Source organism: Aythya fuligula, chromosome 2 (genome assembly GCF_009819795.1).
Source record: "Aythya fuligula isolate bAytFul2 chromosome 2, bAytFul2.pri, whole genome shotgun sequence".
NCBI classification, from domain to species: domain Eukaryota; kingdom Metazoa; phylum Chordata; class Aves; order Anseriformes; family Anatidae; genus Aythya; species Aythya fuligula.
Genome location: NC_045560.1, coordinates 26,437,112 through 26,456,487, shown reverse-complemented (window position 1 = coordinate 26,456,487; position 19,376 = coordinate 26,437,112). Strand labels below are relative to the sequence as shown.

At 43.0% G+C, this 19,376-nt stretch overlaps 1 protein-coding gene across 3 annotated transcripts in view; it reads left to right on the top strand.

Moving 5' to 3' along the window:
• Positions 1-18,947, top strand: part of SLC25A13 (solute carrier family 25 member 13) — a 97,717-nt gene extending 78,770 nt beyond the window's left edge. For all 3 annotated transcript variants that reach the window (XM_032181342.1, XM_032181341.1, XM_032181343.1), the window contains 5 exons: positions 1,554-1,694; positions 13,005-13,143; positions 16,593-16,751; positions 16,835-16,925; positions 17,730-18,947. In XM_032181342.1, the coding sequence (XP_032037233.1) occupies positions 1,554-1,694; positions 13,005-13,143; positions 16,593-16,751; positions 16,835-16,925; positions 17,730-17,919 (720 nt within the window). In that variant the 3' untranslated portion in view covers positions 17,920-18,947. The remainder of the gene's footprint in view (positions 1-1,553; positions 1,695-13,004; positions 13,144-16,592; positions 16,752-16,834; positions 16,926-17,729) is intronic.
• The last annotated feature ends 429 nt before the right edge of the window (positions 18,948-19,376 follow it).

Below are 19,376 nucleotides of genomic sequence, written 5' to 3'. Positions count from 1 at the left end.
TTTTGAGTGCTTACTTAATATGTTTTAAGTGCAAAACTGAAGTCAGTACATGTGCCAAATAATTTATCATTCTAATTTCTGATGGCAATAAGAATAGCAATTTTATATGTACCAGGATTCTGGTTTGGTAAATGCAGTTAAATTAAATTATGCCAATTTGAAAGTCAAAACCAGTTGAGTTACACAAGAGCATGCTTTTTCTGGTCAAAATAGGAAACATTTGGGATATTTTGGGGGTTATGTAAAGACTTTAATTTGTAACCACACCGTGTATGCTCAGTCTAAGTGGTAGACAAGAATAGTTGTTCGTGCGATTTGCCATTTCTTCAGCACATTATTTAAACCATATTACTGTGCCTATTTTTTATTTTGAATGATAGTTAATCTGAGCTGTGATTAATTCTTTTAACATTTGGATAATTTAAAAAAGATGTGCACATACCGTGCGCATACTAGACATGGCTGGATGGAAGTGTTTTTAAGGGGAATTTATTTTATTTTAGTCGTTTTTGTTGTGGGGAGTGTGGAGGTTGCCCTTTGGATAGTCTGTGACTTCTGAACCTAGAAAGAGCATAGATGCTAGGCCTTATAATTAAGAAATTAACAGAAATTAGAAGGACACTGACGAATTTGGCCAGATAGAGCTTGAAGGTTTGAATACATGCAGGCTATGTTATGTAACCTTTTTTTATTTTTTCTAATTTTTAACTGGGGATCTGTTGGTGTAGCAAAAAGGTTATGTTTTATGCTATATACTGTGAATGAAATGAGCTTTGCTAGAACTAGTTCATAGTCTAAAATGCATCCCACCATTGCGTTTTAAATCGGACTAACTTTCAAGATCTGTTGAACGATACCTTACCAACAAATGGAGGCTGACACTCTAAAAACATTGAACAGTTCGTGATTAATGGCATCCTTCAGTATTGTAGACCTTCTCTCTTACTTGCTGCACAAATAACGATGTGGAGCTCGGATTCTTGAATCAAACGGCACTTAATGACACTGAAAGTGGTGTTTCACTGGGATTTTAAAAAATGAAAAGTTATCTGCAGTTCTGGTCTTTGGAATCCCTGGGTGCTTTGTTGTATGAATTCTTGCCAAAATCGAAAAAGCTTCTGCCAGAGTTTTACTCTTCAATAGTGTTTTCACTTTCTAAGTACTGACAGGTTCATCTCAAATTCTTTCCTTAGTTACTAATTCTTTCTTTTGCTTCATTACTTGCTTTACAATGTTCTTGGCTTGTCAGTATTGCATAAATTGGTGTTTGTGAATATATCCTTGCAGCAAGAATTGAGCTAGCGTTTGGTTGATGTGCTGCAGTGTCCTGCAGTGGCTGGCCTGCTTCCTCTCTGTTTTCTGACCATTCATCTCCTGTGGGGTAGGTTTCTTGCCTTGTGAGATGCAGTTTGTTAGCTAATATTAAAACTCACATCTGCTAATAACTCAACTGATTGCAGCAGGATTAAAAATATCTTCTCTCGAATGTATCGAGACATTATGTTGGAAATAATTTAATGAGTTAACATGCTGCCTTCTATTTTTAATTTCAGGCTGGAGGTTCTCAAGTGATCTTTACCAATCCACTAGAAATTGTCAAGATTCGATTACAGGTAGCTGGAGAAATTACTACTGGACCACGAGTTAGTGCCCTTACTGTGCTACGGGACTTGGGCTTCTTCGGTCTCTACAAGGTACTTTTTTATTTATACAAAAGTTAAAAGACAATTATGAATATTTCAAACCGGAAGATAATTTCAATGCTCCCTCAAACTTTAATGAATGAACATAATTGTACTTCTTTTTAATTCTTTTTTTTGTGTGTGTGTGATATTGTATCTTCATTTTTCATTTCTAATTAAGGGAAGGAACTGTCTTGTGTTTGTGTGGTTCTTTTGAATTTCACTAAAAATTCCTTTTATCATTTCAGCAGATCTGGCTGTAAGTATTGTTCATTGAGGATTAGTTTATGATTCCTGATGTTCTGCCTGGTGTAAAAATAGACTTATTTTCATCTGCTTTCATGATATAGAGCTTACAGTTGTGGAGCAATGCTTTTGCTTTTCTGTGTTTGATTCAGCAGCTTTCCCAGATGTCATTGTTAATCTGGTGGTGGGAATTAATTACAGCACAATGAGGAGTGAGGAAATACAGACAGTGGGAGCCCAGCGTAAAAGTAAACTCCTAAAGCAAGCTTCCTCTTACTAGTTTAGAAGAACTTCGTAACAAATAATCTTGGGAAAAGCTGCTTTAATGAATGTGCTCTATGCTTGTGCTTTCTCCATTATCCTCCATACATATATATAAATACACTTATATGAAAATAAAGTTAGGTTTAATGTTAGACCAATAAACACACATGCACACACACAGACTACAGCAGGATTAAAAACATCTTTTGTAGATTCTAACAGGATGTATGCTTGGGTGTATAATTTAAAGGGCAAACATACTGCCTTCCACTTTCAGATGAAGTAGACAAGATACGGAGGGGTATGGAAGGTCCTGGAATACTTTGAGATAGCCACTACGCTAGGTATTGAAACAAAAATTGTAATGAGTGCCATACACTGCAGACCATCATGTGGTGTTTCTTAAAATTTCACAGCTTACTCTACAGGAGAAAGGTTTCACACTGGCTGTTTGTCCCAGTGTTTCTAGTGCAGTGCATAGGATTCCTCTGTTTCTTATTTACAGCAGTGCAACTGTAAACTGAAGATGCTTCAAAAAAAACAAATGAGCTCCATCCCCCTCCTCCACAATATTTAAATTTCATCCACATTTTAAAGCTCACAATCCTTTTAAATTGTTCTTTTAACATTACAAAGAGGAAGCCTGCCCGGGGAGTAGATGTATGTATGTTTTGGCCTGGAGAGAAGTAGCAGGTCTGAATAGGATTTAATGGGGAGTTGTTTTTCCCTTTAAATCGACTTGCTAATTTTTTAGGTGTTTTACTGAAGCTGATGCCATTGTGTAAACTCCTAGTAAATGACATTATGGTGTCGATCAGGTCAACATTTACAACTGAAAACATGGATATGGTAAACAGTCTGCATCCCTGAGGCTGTGTAGGAATGGAGGGCAGCTCCTGACTTTTACATGAACTGGTAAAAATAAAACACAAAATGAGAAAGGATGAGAAGCTAGTTGACTCAAGGTAGCATTTCTACTTTTTTTTTTTCCTGAATACTTGCTATCAGTTGTCCAACGGTGTTCACTGTGTTTTTTCCATTTTTAAATAATACAACCTGAGATTATATGGCTTATTTGTGTTTTCTAGCATATATACTATGAGAATATTTTTAAGGAATACACCTGAACATGAGCTGTTACATCACTACTTTGCATTGAGACAGGCAGTGTTGTTTAATCGCAAGCTATGTGGTTTCATTGGTTCATTCATTAAGTCCATTTATCTGCACAAAAAAAAAAAAAAAAAAAAGCTAAAGAAGGGGTTTTAATTTGGTTTTACTCTTCTGCTGTCTTTTTTTCTCTCTCTCTGCCCCTTTCTCTTCTCTCCCTGACCCTGCTCCTTGTGTTCGTATCCTTTTGTAAGTCCAGCTTGAATTCGTTGCCTGCAAACACTGGACAGATTTGGCAAAACTAGAAAACAACCCAGGAGACGGTCATCCACCCATCAGAGCACAGCCCACATCAGAAAGCTCGTGTCCGAGTGCACCCTTAGTCACTGCTAGCTCTGCCATTGGGCACGCTCATGCTGTTATTCACCAAATATTTTAGTGCTGGAGCCAAAAAAAAAAAAAAAAAAAAGAGCAGTCCTATCTGCTGTCCATTCCTTACACCACTGTGAACATTGGTGCAGCCACATAATAATCAGGAATGGGAAATTAATTAAAACTGAAAAAAAAAAGCTTAGTTTCGTGAACACAATAAACTCGCTGTGTAGTCCCTCACAATGGTCTGTCCGCACAGAGGGAGGAGAGTGGCCTCACATCATGGGGAACTCATCGTTCTGCATCAGAGAAGCTTCACGGTGCCTTGAGGTGCTTCTGGAAGCAGCAGTGCTAGATGCATCGGCATCATTTATCTGAAGGCCTGTGCTGAAGCTGTCAGCGTTGGCGAGGTCAGGCAGGGATTAATACCTCAGTGCATCGCATGTAAGTCGCCAGCCCCTGAAAGCACTGCCCAGAGGCACCAGTGGTTGAAACTGAATTTCAGCCTAAACCAGATTTGGAAGGTGCTATCTGCGTGGCTGGTGCTGCGCGTAAATTAATTCAGTGGCTGTATTGAGCAGTTGAATATCAGATAATAAATACTGTACTGAAGAGAACTGATCTTGATAAATTTGGAGTGGTTGTACTCTTAACTAGTCAAATTAGCTATAAAACTATCAAATAGAAATGAGGATTTTGTGTCTATCTCAGTACTTGTCGTGCTGGTCAGATGAACAGGACTTTCATTTGCATCTTAACACTTTGGTTTAGCTTTGTTTTTCATGTCCTCGTAAAGATATATCTGATGCCCCAAATGTATTTATTTTAGTAGAACTAAATAATGATGTATACACGCTACTGCAGAAGAACAAAAACAGATACTTATTTTAGAAAATATTTTTGTTTATGAATCTTGAAGTTATAGGCTTGATGGGCCTTCATGCAAATATTCCAGATGTTTAAACACTGTTGTGTGCTAGTGATGATTAAGGACCAACTGATTCACTTAATTTTGCAAGTGAAAGCAAAATTCTAGACTTCTCAGGATTTTTTCTATTGTTTGTTTGAAATGTTTTTTCTTTAATTATTTTTTTAATTGTTTAACAGTCCAAAACTTAAATGTAATATTTCGTTTTGTAGTCAATACTTTTTTCATTTTTTTTTCTTTTTGCTATGAAGTATTTTCTGAATAATTGTGATTTTTTTTTTCTTTCTTTTGTGGCCCAGAGAAAGCAAACCCAACAAAAATTGACTGTTCTATCAGCTTTGGTTCGAGAGCATAATGTTCCCTCTTTTCCATTTGACCTGTTAGAAACTCTTGTAAAACTGCTCTGAGAAGGGTCGACCACAGTTTTCTGCAGTGGTTTCCACCACTGCTCAGTATCTGAACATGAGAAGGTGACCAGCCAAATAACTCACTTCTGATGACTGGATTAATAGAAAGGCTCAGGTAGGAAGGGACCTTAAAGATAGCTGGTTCCAACCCCCAAATGGCCATTAACCAGTGCCCGTAGTGCTGTGTCCTACACTACAGCAGGTGAAGTTTCCATTCTAGCATCAGGTCTGATGGCACTACAGGAAAAAGTGAAGATGGCCACTGTCTGGAGGAGGCCATGGGATGGTAGAAGAAGCTGTGAAGTGACACCATCCCCTGTTGCCTGCAGAACCTCCTTAGGGGTCTCGCTGTGAGAGGGGATGGAAAGGGATTCCCTCAGCCTAGCAGGTGGCTGGTGAAAGCCACAGAGAGCAAACATTTTCTGTACTGCTTACTGATTTTCTGTACTGCTACCAGTGGAGAAACTAGACTTGCTAGAGAGATGAAATAAATGGGGATATATCACATACTTAATAGAAAGATGGACTCCAGAAGTTGTGATGTTATGTTGAAACTAATATTACCATAATGATATTCTTTTCAAAACAGAAGCACAGGTATCTTCAAGCAGCTGTATTTCTGTGATGAACGAGCACATTACCAGTCAGTCCATCAGCTCATGGTAGAGCAGAAGCGTTTCCACTGCTTGTCAATGCAAGTTTACTTCGGTGTTGATAAGTTACAAAGCTCTTAAATCAGGAATGGTCATCCAGTCCGTGGCACACTGGCTCTTCTGGTTCTGTCTGTGCTTTGGTGCTGTTTCACTTACCACACTGCAGGGAGACTGCATTACAGTTCTGTGTTCCCAGTTCAGAAATAAATCAACTTGAAAGCTGTTCTGACCACAACAGATCAATCCAGCATGCTCTGCTTACTTCCTAAGAAACGTTTCTGCTAAAATTTGGGTGAAAATCTGGGAGTCCAGTATAGCAGTCAGCAGGGAAGAATGCACTGCCATTAATTATACCCGCAGCCAGAAGGACTGAGGGTACGTCAGTCCTAGCTTCACAAGGCGAATGCCTGTGTGTCTTAACAAGATCTACTGCTTGTTGTTTGAATTAGTTCATTTTGCATTAATTTCTAACCGTGAAACGCTTTTTGTAGATTTTCAAATAAAAAACTTCCACGCACCCCGATACGGGTAATTTCAGTGCTCCCGTTGTCCATTAACGGAGAAAACTAATGCACGGGCAAATAAATCTTGTGTCACATGTCAACAAATTAACAAAGGAAATGTTATGTCAACCTTTTTTGCATCCAACTGAGCAAATCTTGTATTGATTATGGTCGCAATTATCCCAGTTTTCTAGTCCAAGTGCAGAGCCAGCTGGTGATCAGTGGGAAGCTGGGTCACACGGTTTTGATGCCCCCCCTGTTATAGGGAAATTAATATTCTTTGGGGCCGTTCATTGGTGTGTTAACATTGTGCTCTGCTGTGCTCATGTCAGAACAACTCATGGGAGTGCTCTGCTGTGATCTCAGCTCTGTGCGCTGCTGGACTTACAATGTTAGAGTAATTTGTGTTGAAAGCTGGTCTGGAGTTCATCTGGGCACCCTGACTCGGTGTTTGACCACGTTCGTGCTTCTAAACAACAACAAAACAAAACAAAAAAACTTTCCAACAGGAGGGGTCTTCCCTGCACCCTCCTTTTAGGTGGCTGAAGAAAGCAGTAAGGTGTCAGAGCTGGGCAGAGTTCCCTCAGCCTCTCCTTATGTGCCACAGGCTACCTGACCGCCTTGGTGGCAGCGTGGCAATGTCTTTGGTGTACTGGGGAGCCCAGAACTGGCTACTGGACTCCAGTGCAGTCTCACCAGTGCTGAGTGGAAGGGGAACATCACTTCCCTTGCACCCTTGCTAATGCAGCCCAGGGTGTGGCCGTCTTTGCTGCACAGAGGCATTGCTTGCTCATGCTCAACTTGTCCACCAGCACCCCCAGGACTTGTGCTGCAAATTTGCTTTCTGGCTACTCAGCCCCAGCCTGTCCTGCTGCCTGGGGCTTTTCCAGTTCAGATGCAGGACTTTGCATTTGCTGTTTGGAACTTGATGATATTCTTGTCAGCCCATCTCTCCATGCTGTGAGGGTCCCTTTGCACAGCAGCCTTGCCCGCTAGCTACTCCTTCCAAATTCAGTATCATCCAGTAATCTGCTGAGAGTGCAGCCCGTGTTCCACCGCTGTAGCTATGAAGATGCTATGGTAGATCATCTCAAAAACCTTGCCTATAGTCGAGGATGGTATACAACATCCATTGCTGTCCCCTTATCCACAAGTCTGGAGGTCAGGTTGTTCAGTCACGGTTTGGTACACCCGTACTGGGTGTTCCCAACATCTCCCTCACCCTTCATGTGCTTGGGAACAGCTTCCAGGAGGATTTGCTTTGTAAATCTCCCAGGGACCAAGCTGTGTCCAAATAGCTTATAGTTTCCCAGATCTTTCTTCTTGCTCCTCTTCAAGGTGGGTGTGATGTTTGTCTTTTTTTTTCCAGTCATCTGAACCCCTTTGACTGACTCGACCTTTTGGCAGTAATAGCAGGCTCCCTGTGACACCAGCCAGCTATCACAGCACCACCGGAGGTGTCTCAGCTGGCCTCACACACTCTGTGTGCAGATGGCTTAAGTGCTCTGCCTACTGGAGGTAATGCCGTGCTCCTGCAGGCATTTCTAGCAGGCTCATGTAGATGAGAAGCCTGAGTGCGGATTTTACTAGTAAAAAGCAAGGCAAAGAAGTAATTTCACCCTCTTTCATGTTCTTTGCCTCTGTGTTTCTCGCCCCGTTGAGCAACAGCCTCATAATTTCCTTCGTTGTCCTTTTGCTGATGTGCTTCCAGGAGCCCCTTTTACTCTCCCTCGGCATATCTCTCTAGATCCAGCTCCAGCTGACTCCATTGCTGCGCACCCAAGCAGTGTTTCTGCCTTTCTCCCGGGTACCTTGTCCCAGCCTCTGCTTCCTTTTTCCTTTCAGCACTGGAGCTCGCTCATGAGTTCCCTGTCCATCCGTGCTGGCCTGACACGCCTGCTCAGCTTTCTGCACAGCAGAGCAGACCGTCCTTGTGCTTTCAGGAGGTTATCCTTGAAGACCAGTATTATCTTTACGTACCCTTGTAACCCTCAATGTTTTTGTTTGGAGGGAAAGCACTATCATGGTGCACAGAGGTCCAGGTCAGATCACTCAGATCTCCTCTCATCTTCCTTCCCCACCAAAGAACTACAGACAAGTAGATTTTTTTCCTGTCATTTAATTGTCCTTCATCACAAATACAATTTAAAATGGAAGCTTCCTCCAGATTCACTCTACCTTAGATGTTAAGCTACTAGCATTTCTGTAATGATATGCAGGTTTGAAATAAAATTAATTCCAGCAGAAAGAAGACTTGATACATGCAGCTCATTAGGCCCACTGCTGGCTTGAAGCCCTGTAGTTCTTTAAAGCTAGAAAGCAAATATTGTTTTTTCTACCTTTGTCTAAAATTCAGAACTGCTTGTGTAAATACAATTTTAGGCCATTGTGCTTCTCAAAACCCAGCTGCTCCTTTGGGGAGCACATTGCAGCACTTTTGCAGAAGGAATTTGTTGCCTCTATTTGTCTTATTTCTGCCAGTAATTGTTGCTGTGAAAGCACCAGGGCATGGAAGCGTATGGGTGGTAAATCCTTCTTCAGCTGCAGATGTTCCGTAGATGACAGCTATTCTTAAAAATATAAAGACAGAATATCCCAGTCAGGGAAAATATCATTTAACCTAGCGCAAAATACCATTTATGTTGGCAGAAGTGAGAAAGGATACATTTCAGGTTTTCACTGTTTTTAATAGATTTCATGTAATTTCTGATCACAATAGAACATTGAAGTGATTGTACAAGATCAGGTAATCTGTTTTTTGCCTATCTTTTACAGCAATATGCATAATGTCCTATTAAAGTCAGTTGAATTTATAGCACAGTGGTTTCCAAAGACATCTTTAAAATGTTCACGTACTGTTCAATGCTGGCATTGTGAGTATACCTACTTATTTTGTACACCATATGAACATATATAAAAAAAATAACATTAACTTTGCAATAAATTATTGCTCCTTTTACACATAATCACTCTGGATAATGCTTTGCAGCATAACACACGGTGATGCTTCCTAATTTTGTGCAACAAAGTTATTCCGTGATTCCCGAGAAGATGGGAATTAATATGGTAGTGAAAGATCCTGTGAGGAAAGGATACATCGGTTGTGGTAATGTTCATGATTACAATTCCTAGAAGGTATTTAGCTCAGGTTCGTGCCTGGGCTGATACTGCCAACAGAGCTTGCATTTCCAGAAAGAGTGAGAAAAGCTCCCAATAGTCTGTTCTTCAATGATTCTTTGACAACTGCATAAACAGGCTTCTGGTGTGTTGACCTGGAAAGTGTAATCTCAGTTGACAGGATGTGTACCGAGCTCCCACCTGGCAGCTTTTGATAACAGCCGAGGTATTTCGCCTCTTCAAGTTGTGGGTTTGCAGCAAGATGATAAACATATGAAACGGAGCAGGAAAAGTTTTGAATTATATTAATTTGCATCCAGCACGCTCGTTTGTGACTGTGTTCTCATACGTGAGAACCTGCTGTTCAGAAAGTTTATTTCCAAGAAAAGCCCTTCCGCCTAAGTGTTAGAATTTTTGTCTGCAAAGTGAATGTGAATTGCTGGCACAGCGTTAGAAACCAGTGCTTTATTCCCCAACTTGATGTGCTAAATCAGTTTTGTGTGCTGGTTGGGGTAAACACGTGTGAATAAAAACCTACAGCGGCTTTTAAGGCAATGTCATTTTACAGTAGAAAAAATTACAGCCCTTGGAAGCAAATGCCAGTAATATTTGTCCGACTGCTACAAAACCTGTTAGGTGCTGTCACGGCTCCGGTTCCAAAGGGTTAACCGGGTAGTAAAACCCAAGAAGAATGCAAAATGATCAAGAAATGACATGCTGCCTATTGTTTGTAGCTATAGGATCAAAATAACAATTATACATGCCAAATAAATTCTAAACCTGTAAAGGAGAAAAAGAGGGGGTGGCTGTAAGTACAGGTGCCAGAAGCATTAAATAACCCTCGCAGACAAGGTGCACCACTGTTGTCTTGAATGCTGCTGGGTCCCCCCAGTCTGGCATTTTTCCCCCTGCACTAGACAATGTGCATTCACTGCAGGAGACTCGGTTAAGCCTGCGTCTCCCAGACCTGCCGGCTCCTTGTGCCCAACCCGACACAGAGGTGCCTTTGTCAGTATAATTACCCTCCCCTTGTAGTAGAAATAGTTTGTTTAGGACCTTCTTTGCAGGTAGAGCTGGTATAAGCAGGAATTAGCATGCTAAAGAACCTGCCCCAGCACTGATTTGGGCTTATTTATCAGAATCTTTGGCAATCCGTTGTGTTTTGTTTTGTTTTTTTCTTTCTTTTTTTTTTTTTTTCCCCTCCATTGGTGTATTCAGTGAGATAGTATCCCAGATTAGGAGCTTTAGGGTTATTAAAGGGATGGAAGGTGGGAGCCAAGAGGCGTGTAGGATCTCCCACCCATGTCACGCCTGGCCGGGCTGCGCCTCGGCCGCCAGAGCAACCCCGGGCAGGCGATCCTTACGGCTAGCTGGGGACTGATTAAAACTCCGTATGGCTTTCAGCACGTTGTCCACATCAAAAAGGCGCGAGAGGCAAAATAAATGTCGCTTTTGCTTTTCAAGATACTGCGGCCAACTTCCCTAAGCCGTCCTAATTGGCCTAGGCCGGTTGCGGATGATTAACTTGAAGTTAAATGAGGCCTGCTTTTAAACACGCTTTCCCAGACTTTAAGCGGGGCGATGGGGGGAAACTCTAGACTGTTGTGATACTGGAACGGAGCCAATCCGGGTTATTATTCAAGTGGATCCAAGTTTTGATCCGGGTTTTGTTTACACTCGGCCAACTAAGTTGATGGACATCCTCTCTCTCGGTGTCCCCGAACGCGTGTTGTTGGTGATATCAGCAATGTGCTCTTTCTGTCCTCTGAAGAAGAGCCTGTTAACGAAGGGGGAGGAATATTAGCAACCCAGGTTTGGCTAAGAGTTGCTTGCAGTTGGAGTTTATTGATTTCCATAAGTTATTTTAGCTATGTAGAGATACTTTGGAGTATGAAAGAAATTCAGGGGGAAAAGCGTGCACGGTGCTTAATGGCAACACTGCAAGGAAAATAAAAGTAATGTGCCCTGAGGGCAAAGGCAGCGAGGAGATTTACTCCGAGGAAAAGTAGGCTCTAAAAAGAAACCTTGGAAGAAACTGTGTTGGGCTGGGAATGTTTCATTAGTGAATTTCATAATTTTTCTGTGAGGTAAGTACAGTGCAGACATTTGATCGTTAAAAAGTTGTTTTTTCATACAGAGCTTGGTAAAACCCCAGTGGTTTGGGTTTTCTTTTTTTTTTGGAATGGACTGTTGGGGAACACGGGCAGCTCCCAGTCTGAAAAGGACAAGAAGAAAGCTGAGGAAGCTTCCCAGTGGCTTCCTAGTGACTAGCAGAGATTTAGTGGTTGCTTTTAGATAAAATCTCTATTTTCTCAGAGGTGTTCTCAATATACACATACTGGCATCTCCTGCGGACGGGCTTACAGGACCTGATTTTACCATAATGCCCTCTCTGGAAGGCACTGCAAGCTTTGCAGTATTCCTGACACCTTGCAACCCTTGCGTGTTTGCTGGATAACCAGCATCCAGCTTGCATCAGCAGTCTGTTTTCACTGCTGTTACAGTACAAGCTAAGCTCACAGATAGGAGCAGGCATATCATTAGGTTTAATTAAATTCTGGGCGTATTAGCACGTCACCTGCGAAATGCCTGGCAGCGAGCCATGCCCTGGCGGAACTGTGCAGCCAAGTGCAGGAACGAGGGCATCCCAGGAGGGCTGGAGGATGAACCTCAAGTAGTTTCACCACAACTCCACCCTGGCTTCAAAGAGAGGAGGCTTAGCCTCGTCCGCCAAGCGTGTCTTTCTGAAGCTTGAGCTTACCCGTTTCCTAAATCCACCTCCTGTTTGTGTCTGCCCGCCTGTCTCAGCCCTGGTGTGTCCAGGCTCAGGTGTCTTCTGGATCTCTGTGTTGGGCAAAAGCAGGCTGCAAGGCCATTTTGCTGTTGGAGCGGGGATATTATTTGGTATTACACATTGGTTGACCTCCTATAGAGGCTTTTTTTTTTTTTTTTCCTCTTCTTGGTAGAAAACTTAGCAAGCTTTGCTTGCTTGCTGCTACCCCAAAGTTTTCCTTGCCTGTTTACTGCCCTCTCAATTTGAAACCCTCTGCGCTGCTACTAACGACGTTGGCTGTTTGTACCATTTAATCAAATGGGTATCAGGAGCTGAAGCTTGAAAACAAGCTGTATCCCAGGTCACTTGTACTTCAAAAATCACAAATAAATCACCCCGTTACTGTTGTGTGAAAGGGCCGGTGTTCTGGCCCTCTTCCTCTCCCTTGATACATGTTGCAATATCAATTGCAGTGTCTGCAGAGATGCATGGACCAGGCACTGTTTTCTCTGAGGTATTTATTGTAAGTGGGAACAATAAGGGATGGACCTGGCCTGTGACTTTTCTTCAGACATACCCTGAACTTCCTTTGCAGGCACATGGCTAAAGCATCAACTATTTACTACTTCTCAAAGGTACTCTCAGAGTTTATGCCAGCACATGACATTTCCTGTATTACCAATAAATAACTACACTACTAGGGAGTAAGGGAGAACAAGCAGACAAGATAAATATAACAATAATAATCACTGAATCAAGAGACAATGCACAGACGCAACTCAGCAGAGTGAAACACGTGTATCTCACAAAATTTTGAGAGGAGGAATTGCTTTTCCTGTAAGCCCTTTGTGATAAGACAAAAATTGTGATGTTGCTCCATTCTCTGGTGTTCACAGTTCATCGTGTTAAATTTGTTCATTCTCAAAACCTGTTCTTTTTTTCCACACAGGGTGCTAAGGCGTGTTTTTTGCGTGACATTCCCTTCTCTGCTATTTACTTCCCCTGCTACGCTCATTTGAAATCTTCATTCGCAAATGAGGATGGGAGGGTCAGCCCTGGAAATCTACTCTTGGCTGGATCTATAGCTGGTAAGTGCCCCAACTTCTTTCTGCGTGCCATTATGTCACACCTGCAGAGCAGTAGTTACAGCAATGGGAACTCTGAAAAGCTCAGAACTTGCAGCCTTGTGCCCAATGGCATTTCTACCATGCTGTAGAAATGACTTGGGGTTAAAAATAAAGATCGTGTAAGTTCGTGATTTATTCGTAATGATCAGGAGGTAAAAGGAACGGAAAGATTTATGTTCTGATGTTTTGTCATCATCTCTAATCGTTGCTTGTGAAGTTACTGTGCTGTTGGCTTTGGCTCATTGGCCAACTGGTAAAGTCCTGTTGAAATGGTTCATAAATGAAATCACTGAAACTAAAATCACGGCAGTCATGAAATTCCTTGTGATCAAAGGAATCTTGAATTTTGTTGTATGGAATCCAACAGCCATGCTGGCGGTACAGCTGTATGAACACAGACAGAACATGTGACAAAATGATGAAACTCACTTGCTATCCAGGGTACATGTATTTGATACACTTACTTGGCTTTGTGAGGACTTCATCCTTATCAGAACAGGAAAGCTTGAAAATAGTTCTGATTATTTAGAAGAAGACTTTCACTTGACAGTAGAAGGTATAAGATAACGTAGAAGAGGGAATGTAAAAATAAAGCTGAAACCATGACTATGACAAAAGGTAAAAATGTAGAGGGCTTGGGAAAGGTTCTGCCTGCACTACGAAGCTGCGTGATGGATGGGTGCTTGTTTCTGTCTGGCTGTGTTGTGCTGGAAAACAGTTTCAGAAGGGGTCATCAGCTTGGGTCCTGCTCTCTTTCCCACTGCAACAGGGACTTGGCACAGAAGAAGGCAAAAGGTGTAGCTTCTTGTCTTGTGTGCCACAAGCTGCTGCTTCCTAGACTATCCAGATACGAAAGAGGTGCTGAGTATTTACCTTGAGCACTTGCTTGTTTCAGTCTGCTGCGTAGTTGATTTATAAGGTTTGTTGTTTGATTTGCAAGGTTTCTTCTCCCTGGGGGGAAGCTGTTCTCGGTCAGGATTACACACGGGGCTGTCCCTCCTGAAGAGCAAGGACCTTTTACAGGCAGTAACTGGATGTTGGCCGTGGTCGAGGCCAATGCAGATCAGTCGGTGTGCCTTGCAGAAGTGCGTGGCCTCGGCTCTGTGTGCTGGCTCTGCATTCAGTAGCTCGTAGGCCAGAGGAATCAACCCGGCACCAGGAAAAACAGCTGTGTTCAAACGGCTGCTGCTTAAAAATCCTTGTCCTCTACCCTCCCCCAGCCCAAAACAGAGCCAGCCTCCAAGCCCCTCATGGACGGAGCTTACATCCAGCTTATTTCTCACCCATTTTAGTGGAACAAAACAATTTTTGAACTTTAGATCATATTTACAGACTTGAAACATAAGCTGGCATTTTTAAGCCAAGTCATTTCTTAGATTTTCCTATTTTTCTCTTTCTAGCCATTGTCAGGTGATTGCAGACTGAGATAACTGCCCCTTTGAAGTTCAGGCACAGAAGCAGCCTTTATTGTTGCTGATATGGCTTCCCAAACTGGCTATAACGCCAATTTTATTCAGGGCTTCCTGTGAAATCCACTCTAAGTTAACTCTCATGAGCAAGTTACGGCAGTAAAGATGGAGCACTCATCATGCTGCGCACAAAAACAAGAAACATCTTGACTGGATGCAGGAAAAGCGTGGTGGGGGGCGCACACATCAGCTCCGTTTGCCACGAGAAAGCCAAGGGGAGGACACAACCAAAGCCCCGCCACCTCCCAGCTACTGGCTGGGGCTCTAAAGGACACCAGCTCTCCACAGCCCTCCGTACTGGGACGTTCAAGCTGGGGCTTAGCTGCTCACCTGCCTCTCTGGCCAGCAGGCGTTGCTGTGTGTGTTTTCCTCCCTTTTGTTCTTGCTGGGGACACGCAACGCGGCTGTCACCCGGCTGGATCCGCCGCTGGTTCGTGCTGTTCGCCAGATGTCTCAACCTGTTGGGCCACGGCGCGTTCTGAAGAGATGCTGCTAATATCAGCTACAGGATATCTCCCTAATTTGCTCCATCTGCTTATTGCTTCCCCGAACTTCCTCCTCCTCCCAGCGCTCCTCTTTTTTTATTGTCGGCTCCCGCTGTGTAATTTGTCTCGTTCCAATTGTGAGCTCCTCGGGGCAGCGACCTGTAAAGTTTTATTTGTCTGTGAAGTCTTTTGTGCTGTATAAATAGCTCTGAAAACAGGATTTAAAAAAAATACCAACAACTTTAAATGCAAACTATCCTCAGGAATAAGGAATGAGGAATAAGGAGAGGGAAGTCAATGTGTAGTAAGCAAAATTGTTTCTAAGTACGTCCTTTGGTTTTCCTTGAAAACACTGGTTGGCTTTTGAAGGACAAAAGTCCAAATTTAAATTGAAGACTCAGCCAATATCCTGGTGTGGGTAAGGATAAGCACAGAGGAATTTCAACCTTTCTAGAGCTGAGAAACCTACGCTGGGTTTTAGCGCTTGCCTGCCAGGCTGATCACTGTGCAAGTTCAGCATGTGTGTGATCCTTGGGGGGGACCAGGAGGGGAGGGGGAGTTCTGATTTTGGTGGCACTCGCACATTTACATCTCTCAGAAGCAGTTTGCAAGAAGGGTGCTTTGGTGCCTGAAGCCAGACCATGCTGGTTTGGACAAAACTTGTTACAGAATTATTAAGCCTAAAAAAAAAAAAAGGAGAGGAGATTTATGCATCTACATCTGACCAAGTTGGTTTGGAACAGACACAAGATGGAAAAGTAATAAAACCATAAGAGACAGTGTCTTCTGGGTGCAGTCTTGGTGCCTTTTTTTTTTTTTTCTCCTTAATTCTAAACATGGGCAGCCCCAGTTTGGACAGGAATGAGTTTAGAAGTCCTGCCTGTTGGTAATTTGGTAGCTTTTGCCTTTGGCTGATGATCTGCCAGGGTAAATTTAAATCTTCCTCCAAGTGTTTTTCTGGGGATGTCAGCTGTGGCTTTGCAGCTGAGCAATCTGCCACCCCTAACGAGGAAAATGAACCTTTTTTTCAAGCCCTAGCCCTCGCGCCTTGCTGAGCATTATCTGGCTGTGGTGGCAGTGCTGTGTGAGGCTGAGGGGGACGTGTGTGTGCAGGCTATTCCAGCACAGCGTGTGGCCAGAGCGCCAGGAACCGCAGAGAGGCGTGAAAAGGAAAAGGAAAGACCGACCTCACCTCCCAAAACTTTGTGCTCATTAGCTATGCAAGTTTCTGGTTAGCGCCGAAAAATGCAGCCCGTGCCTCCCAGCTCGACAGGAAGCGTGTGAGAGGGGTGTTCCTCCAGGAGAGGCTTTCTCGGAGGGGAGCCGCGGCCGCCACGGCTGCCTCTTGCTGCTTGTTTGCCTTCCCAGCTTCTGCTGAAGGGAGACGTCTGCCCCTGGGGTTTGTGGCACCTGTGAGAAGCCAGCAGTGCCCCCCTGATGGTTTTTCTCTTCCTAGGTATGCCCGCGGCCTCTCTGGTGACCCCTGCGGATGTCATCAAAACCCGGCTGCAGGTGGCAGCGCGGGCAGGGCAGACCACCTACAGCGGCGTGGTGGATTGTTTTGTGAAGATCCTTCGAGAGGAAGGTCCAAAGGCTCTGTGGAAAGGAGCGGGAGGTGTGTGAAACAGCTCTGATCACTGAGGGAGCTTTAGTTGTGTGTTTTTTTGTCACTTAGAGACTGTTTGCTCTTCTTTCAAGCTCGTGTGTTCCGATCATCTCCTCAGTTTGGTGTAACTCTGGTGACTTACGAGCTCCTGCAGAGATGGTTCTACGTGGACTTCGGGGGAGTGTAAGTATGTGGTGTCCGAATCTGCCCGGGGCCCCACAGCTGCTCTGGGTTCTGTGTGTCCTGGATATGTCAGGGGAGGACCTTACCATCACGTAGGGCACATCGCAAAGGTTTTGCCCATATTATTTAAGCCATACCACAGCTGGATGTTCCAGGACCTGCATCACAGCAAGACGTTACCACGTTTTATGTCACCATTTTGAGCTGGGGACCTGGGTTACGGAGACAGCAAGAGGCTAAATAATGGGGTGGGGATAAAGCTGCCAGGGATGCGTGACACCTACCAGGTCAGGACACACTCTGCATTAATCCTCGTTAGTGTGGTAAAGGGCATTTCGACACCCAAAAAAGTCTCTAGGTGTTACCAGGCCCAAATACTGTTTGATGGAGCCTCAGCTGTGTCTCCTTTGTGGGCAGTTCATGTGGGTGCACACGTTGCTATTTTAACATACCAGCAGCAGCTGCAGAACATTTAGGAAGCTTTGGGGACAATAGATAGAAAGCCACCACAAAAGTTATTTAAACTCTGCTAAGTTCCCAGATTGGCTGCACGTTGTAGCAGAGGCTGCTGGAGCACAGCTTCCCCACGCTGCAGTTTTGATTAGCAGACTACGAGCTTTATCTGGATTTGACCATCCCCTGTCTCAATGAAGGTGAAGGCCCGTGGCTGCTATTTGTCAGTACATAGCAGCACTTAATTTAGTCACTCACTGGGAGGTGCACTCAGATTGATTTTTGGAGGAGATTTTTGTGAATGCTCGTTTTGCACTATGGAAATTAATTATTATTATTATTATTTTGCAGAAAACCAGCCGGATCAGAGCCAGTTCCGAAATCTAGGATCACGCTCCCTGCTCCTAACCCTGACCATGTTGGTGGTTACAAATTGGCAGTTGCCACTTTTGCAGGGATTGAAAATAAGTTTGGACTTTACCTACCTCGGTTTAAGCCATCACCACCTACCTCAAAGGCTGCTGCAGCAGTAGGACCCTAAGTTTATTGCTGTAGATTTTTTGTTATTAGTTGGGAAAGAGCCACTTTTCTAATTGGTTAATACTTTTGTTCCTTTAGCTTCTCATCATATAAAACAATTTAGCTTCATTTGAGTTTTAAAGCAATTTTCATCTTAAACGTAATCATTTGTCTTTGTGCTTCCTTAACCAGATCACTGTGAAATTCTTACCAGTTGTTTTAAGTTTGGGACCATGAATGTATTTGTCCACATCTGACATGTGCTTGTGTTGGGAAGACACTAATTTTAGGTTCCATTTATTGGGGAGGGTTGGGTGAGAGCTGTGAACCAGATCATCTTACAGGCAATGCTCGGTTGCAGATTACCAGGGCGGATGTCACACATCGTCACTCAAATGGAAAAACTCAGTGGATATCACGGTGCTCGAAGCGGAATGATTCTGACTGTACGTGTAAATTGGTTATAAACTTAGTGCGTGGCTGTAGAGGTCAGCGAATAGAGACCCGGTACCTGAGTCTGCCAGGACAGCTTCAACTTTTTAAATATGTACACGCACAAGTTCTGTTTCTGGATTGTATTATGAAGCTTTTATGTGGAACATGTTTTTGTAATGGAAACCACATTTATAAATGTTTAGCCGTTGTATTATGTTACTGGTATCAAAATGCTCAAAAGAAAGTGTTATTGTCCATAGTCTTTGCACTTTATGGCAGTACTTTGGCATTCTACTACACATACAAGGAAATTTCATAACTAGGTGCCTATCTTGGGTTGCTGATGTTTGGAATTCAGTTTGTATATGCACTTCTAGTAAAACGCTGCTTGTTTAAATAACTGCAATAGAAAATTCATGCACTGTATCAATGGTACCTGCCTTAACTGCTGGCTTGTAATTGGCAAATAGGTGGTTTCAGATTCTTATTTACTTCATTGAGTCAACAGAGATTAAAATACTCTAAAAGAAAAGATTTTACTTAATTTTTTGGTGCCTTGCACAGTGTTTAGAAAATGATGTATTTATGAAGATAGAAATAAACCTTTCAAACAGATGCACACATGGTATTCTGTTACACAAATGGCATTGTACATCCAAAGGCTCGCTCGGCTTCATTTATGAAGTTAGCTTCAAGTTAAAGCTAATACTGGGACAAGGAGGCTATAGGAACACCTGCAGCTCGAGAACAAAGTTACCTGTATCCCCCCATGTACAAAAGAAATGCATTGGTATGGTTGTTGCACAAAAAAAGAGATTTTTCTTCAGTCAGAAAACAGGATTGAAGCAAGCTTTGTTTTTTTTTTGACCTTTCCCCCTTTTTTATGTTGTTTGTTTGTTAATATGTTATAATCAATCTGACTGCCCAGTCAGTCGAAGATAATGTTGGGTGTCTTCTGTGATCCCTCTGAAGACCAGGATTGGGCCTTTATAGAAGGATGCTGTTTTCTTCAGAAGGGTCAGGGGGTGTTGGTGCCTGCAATAT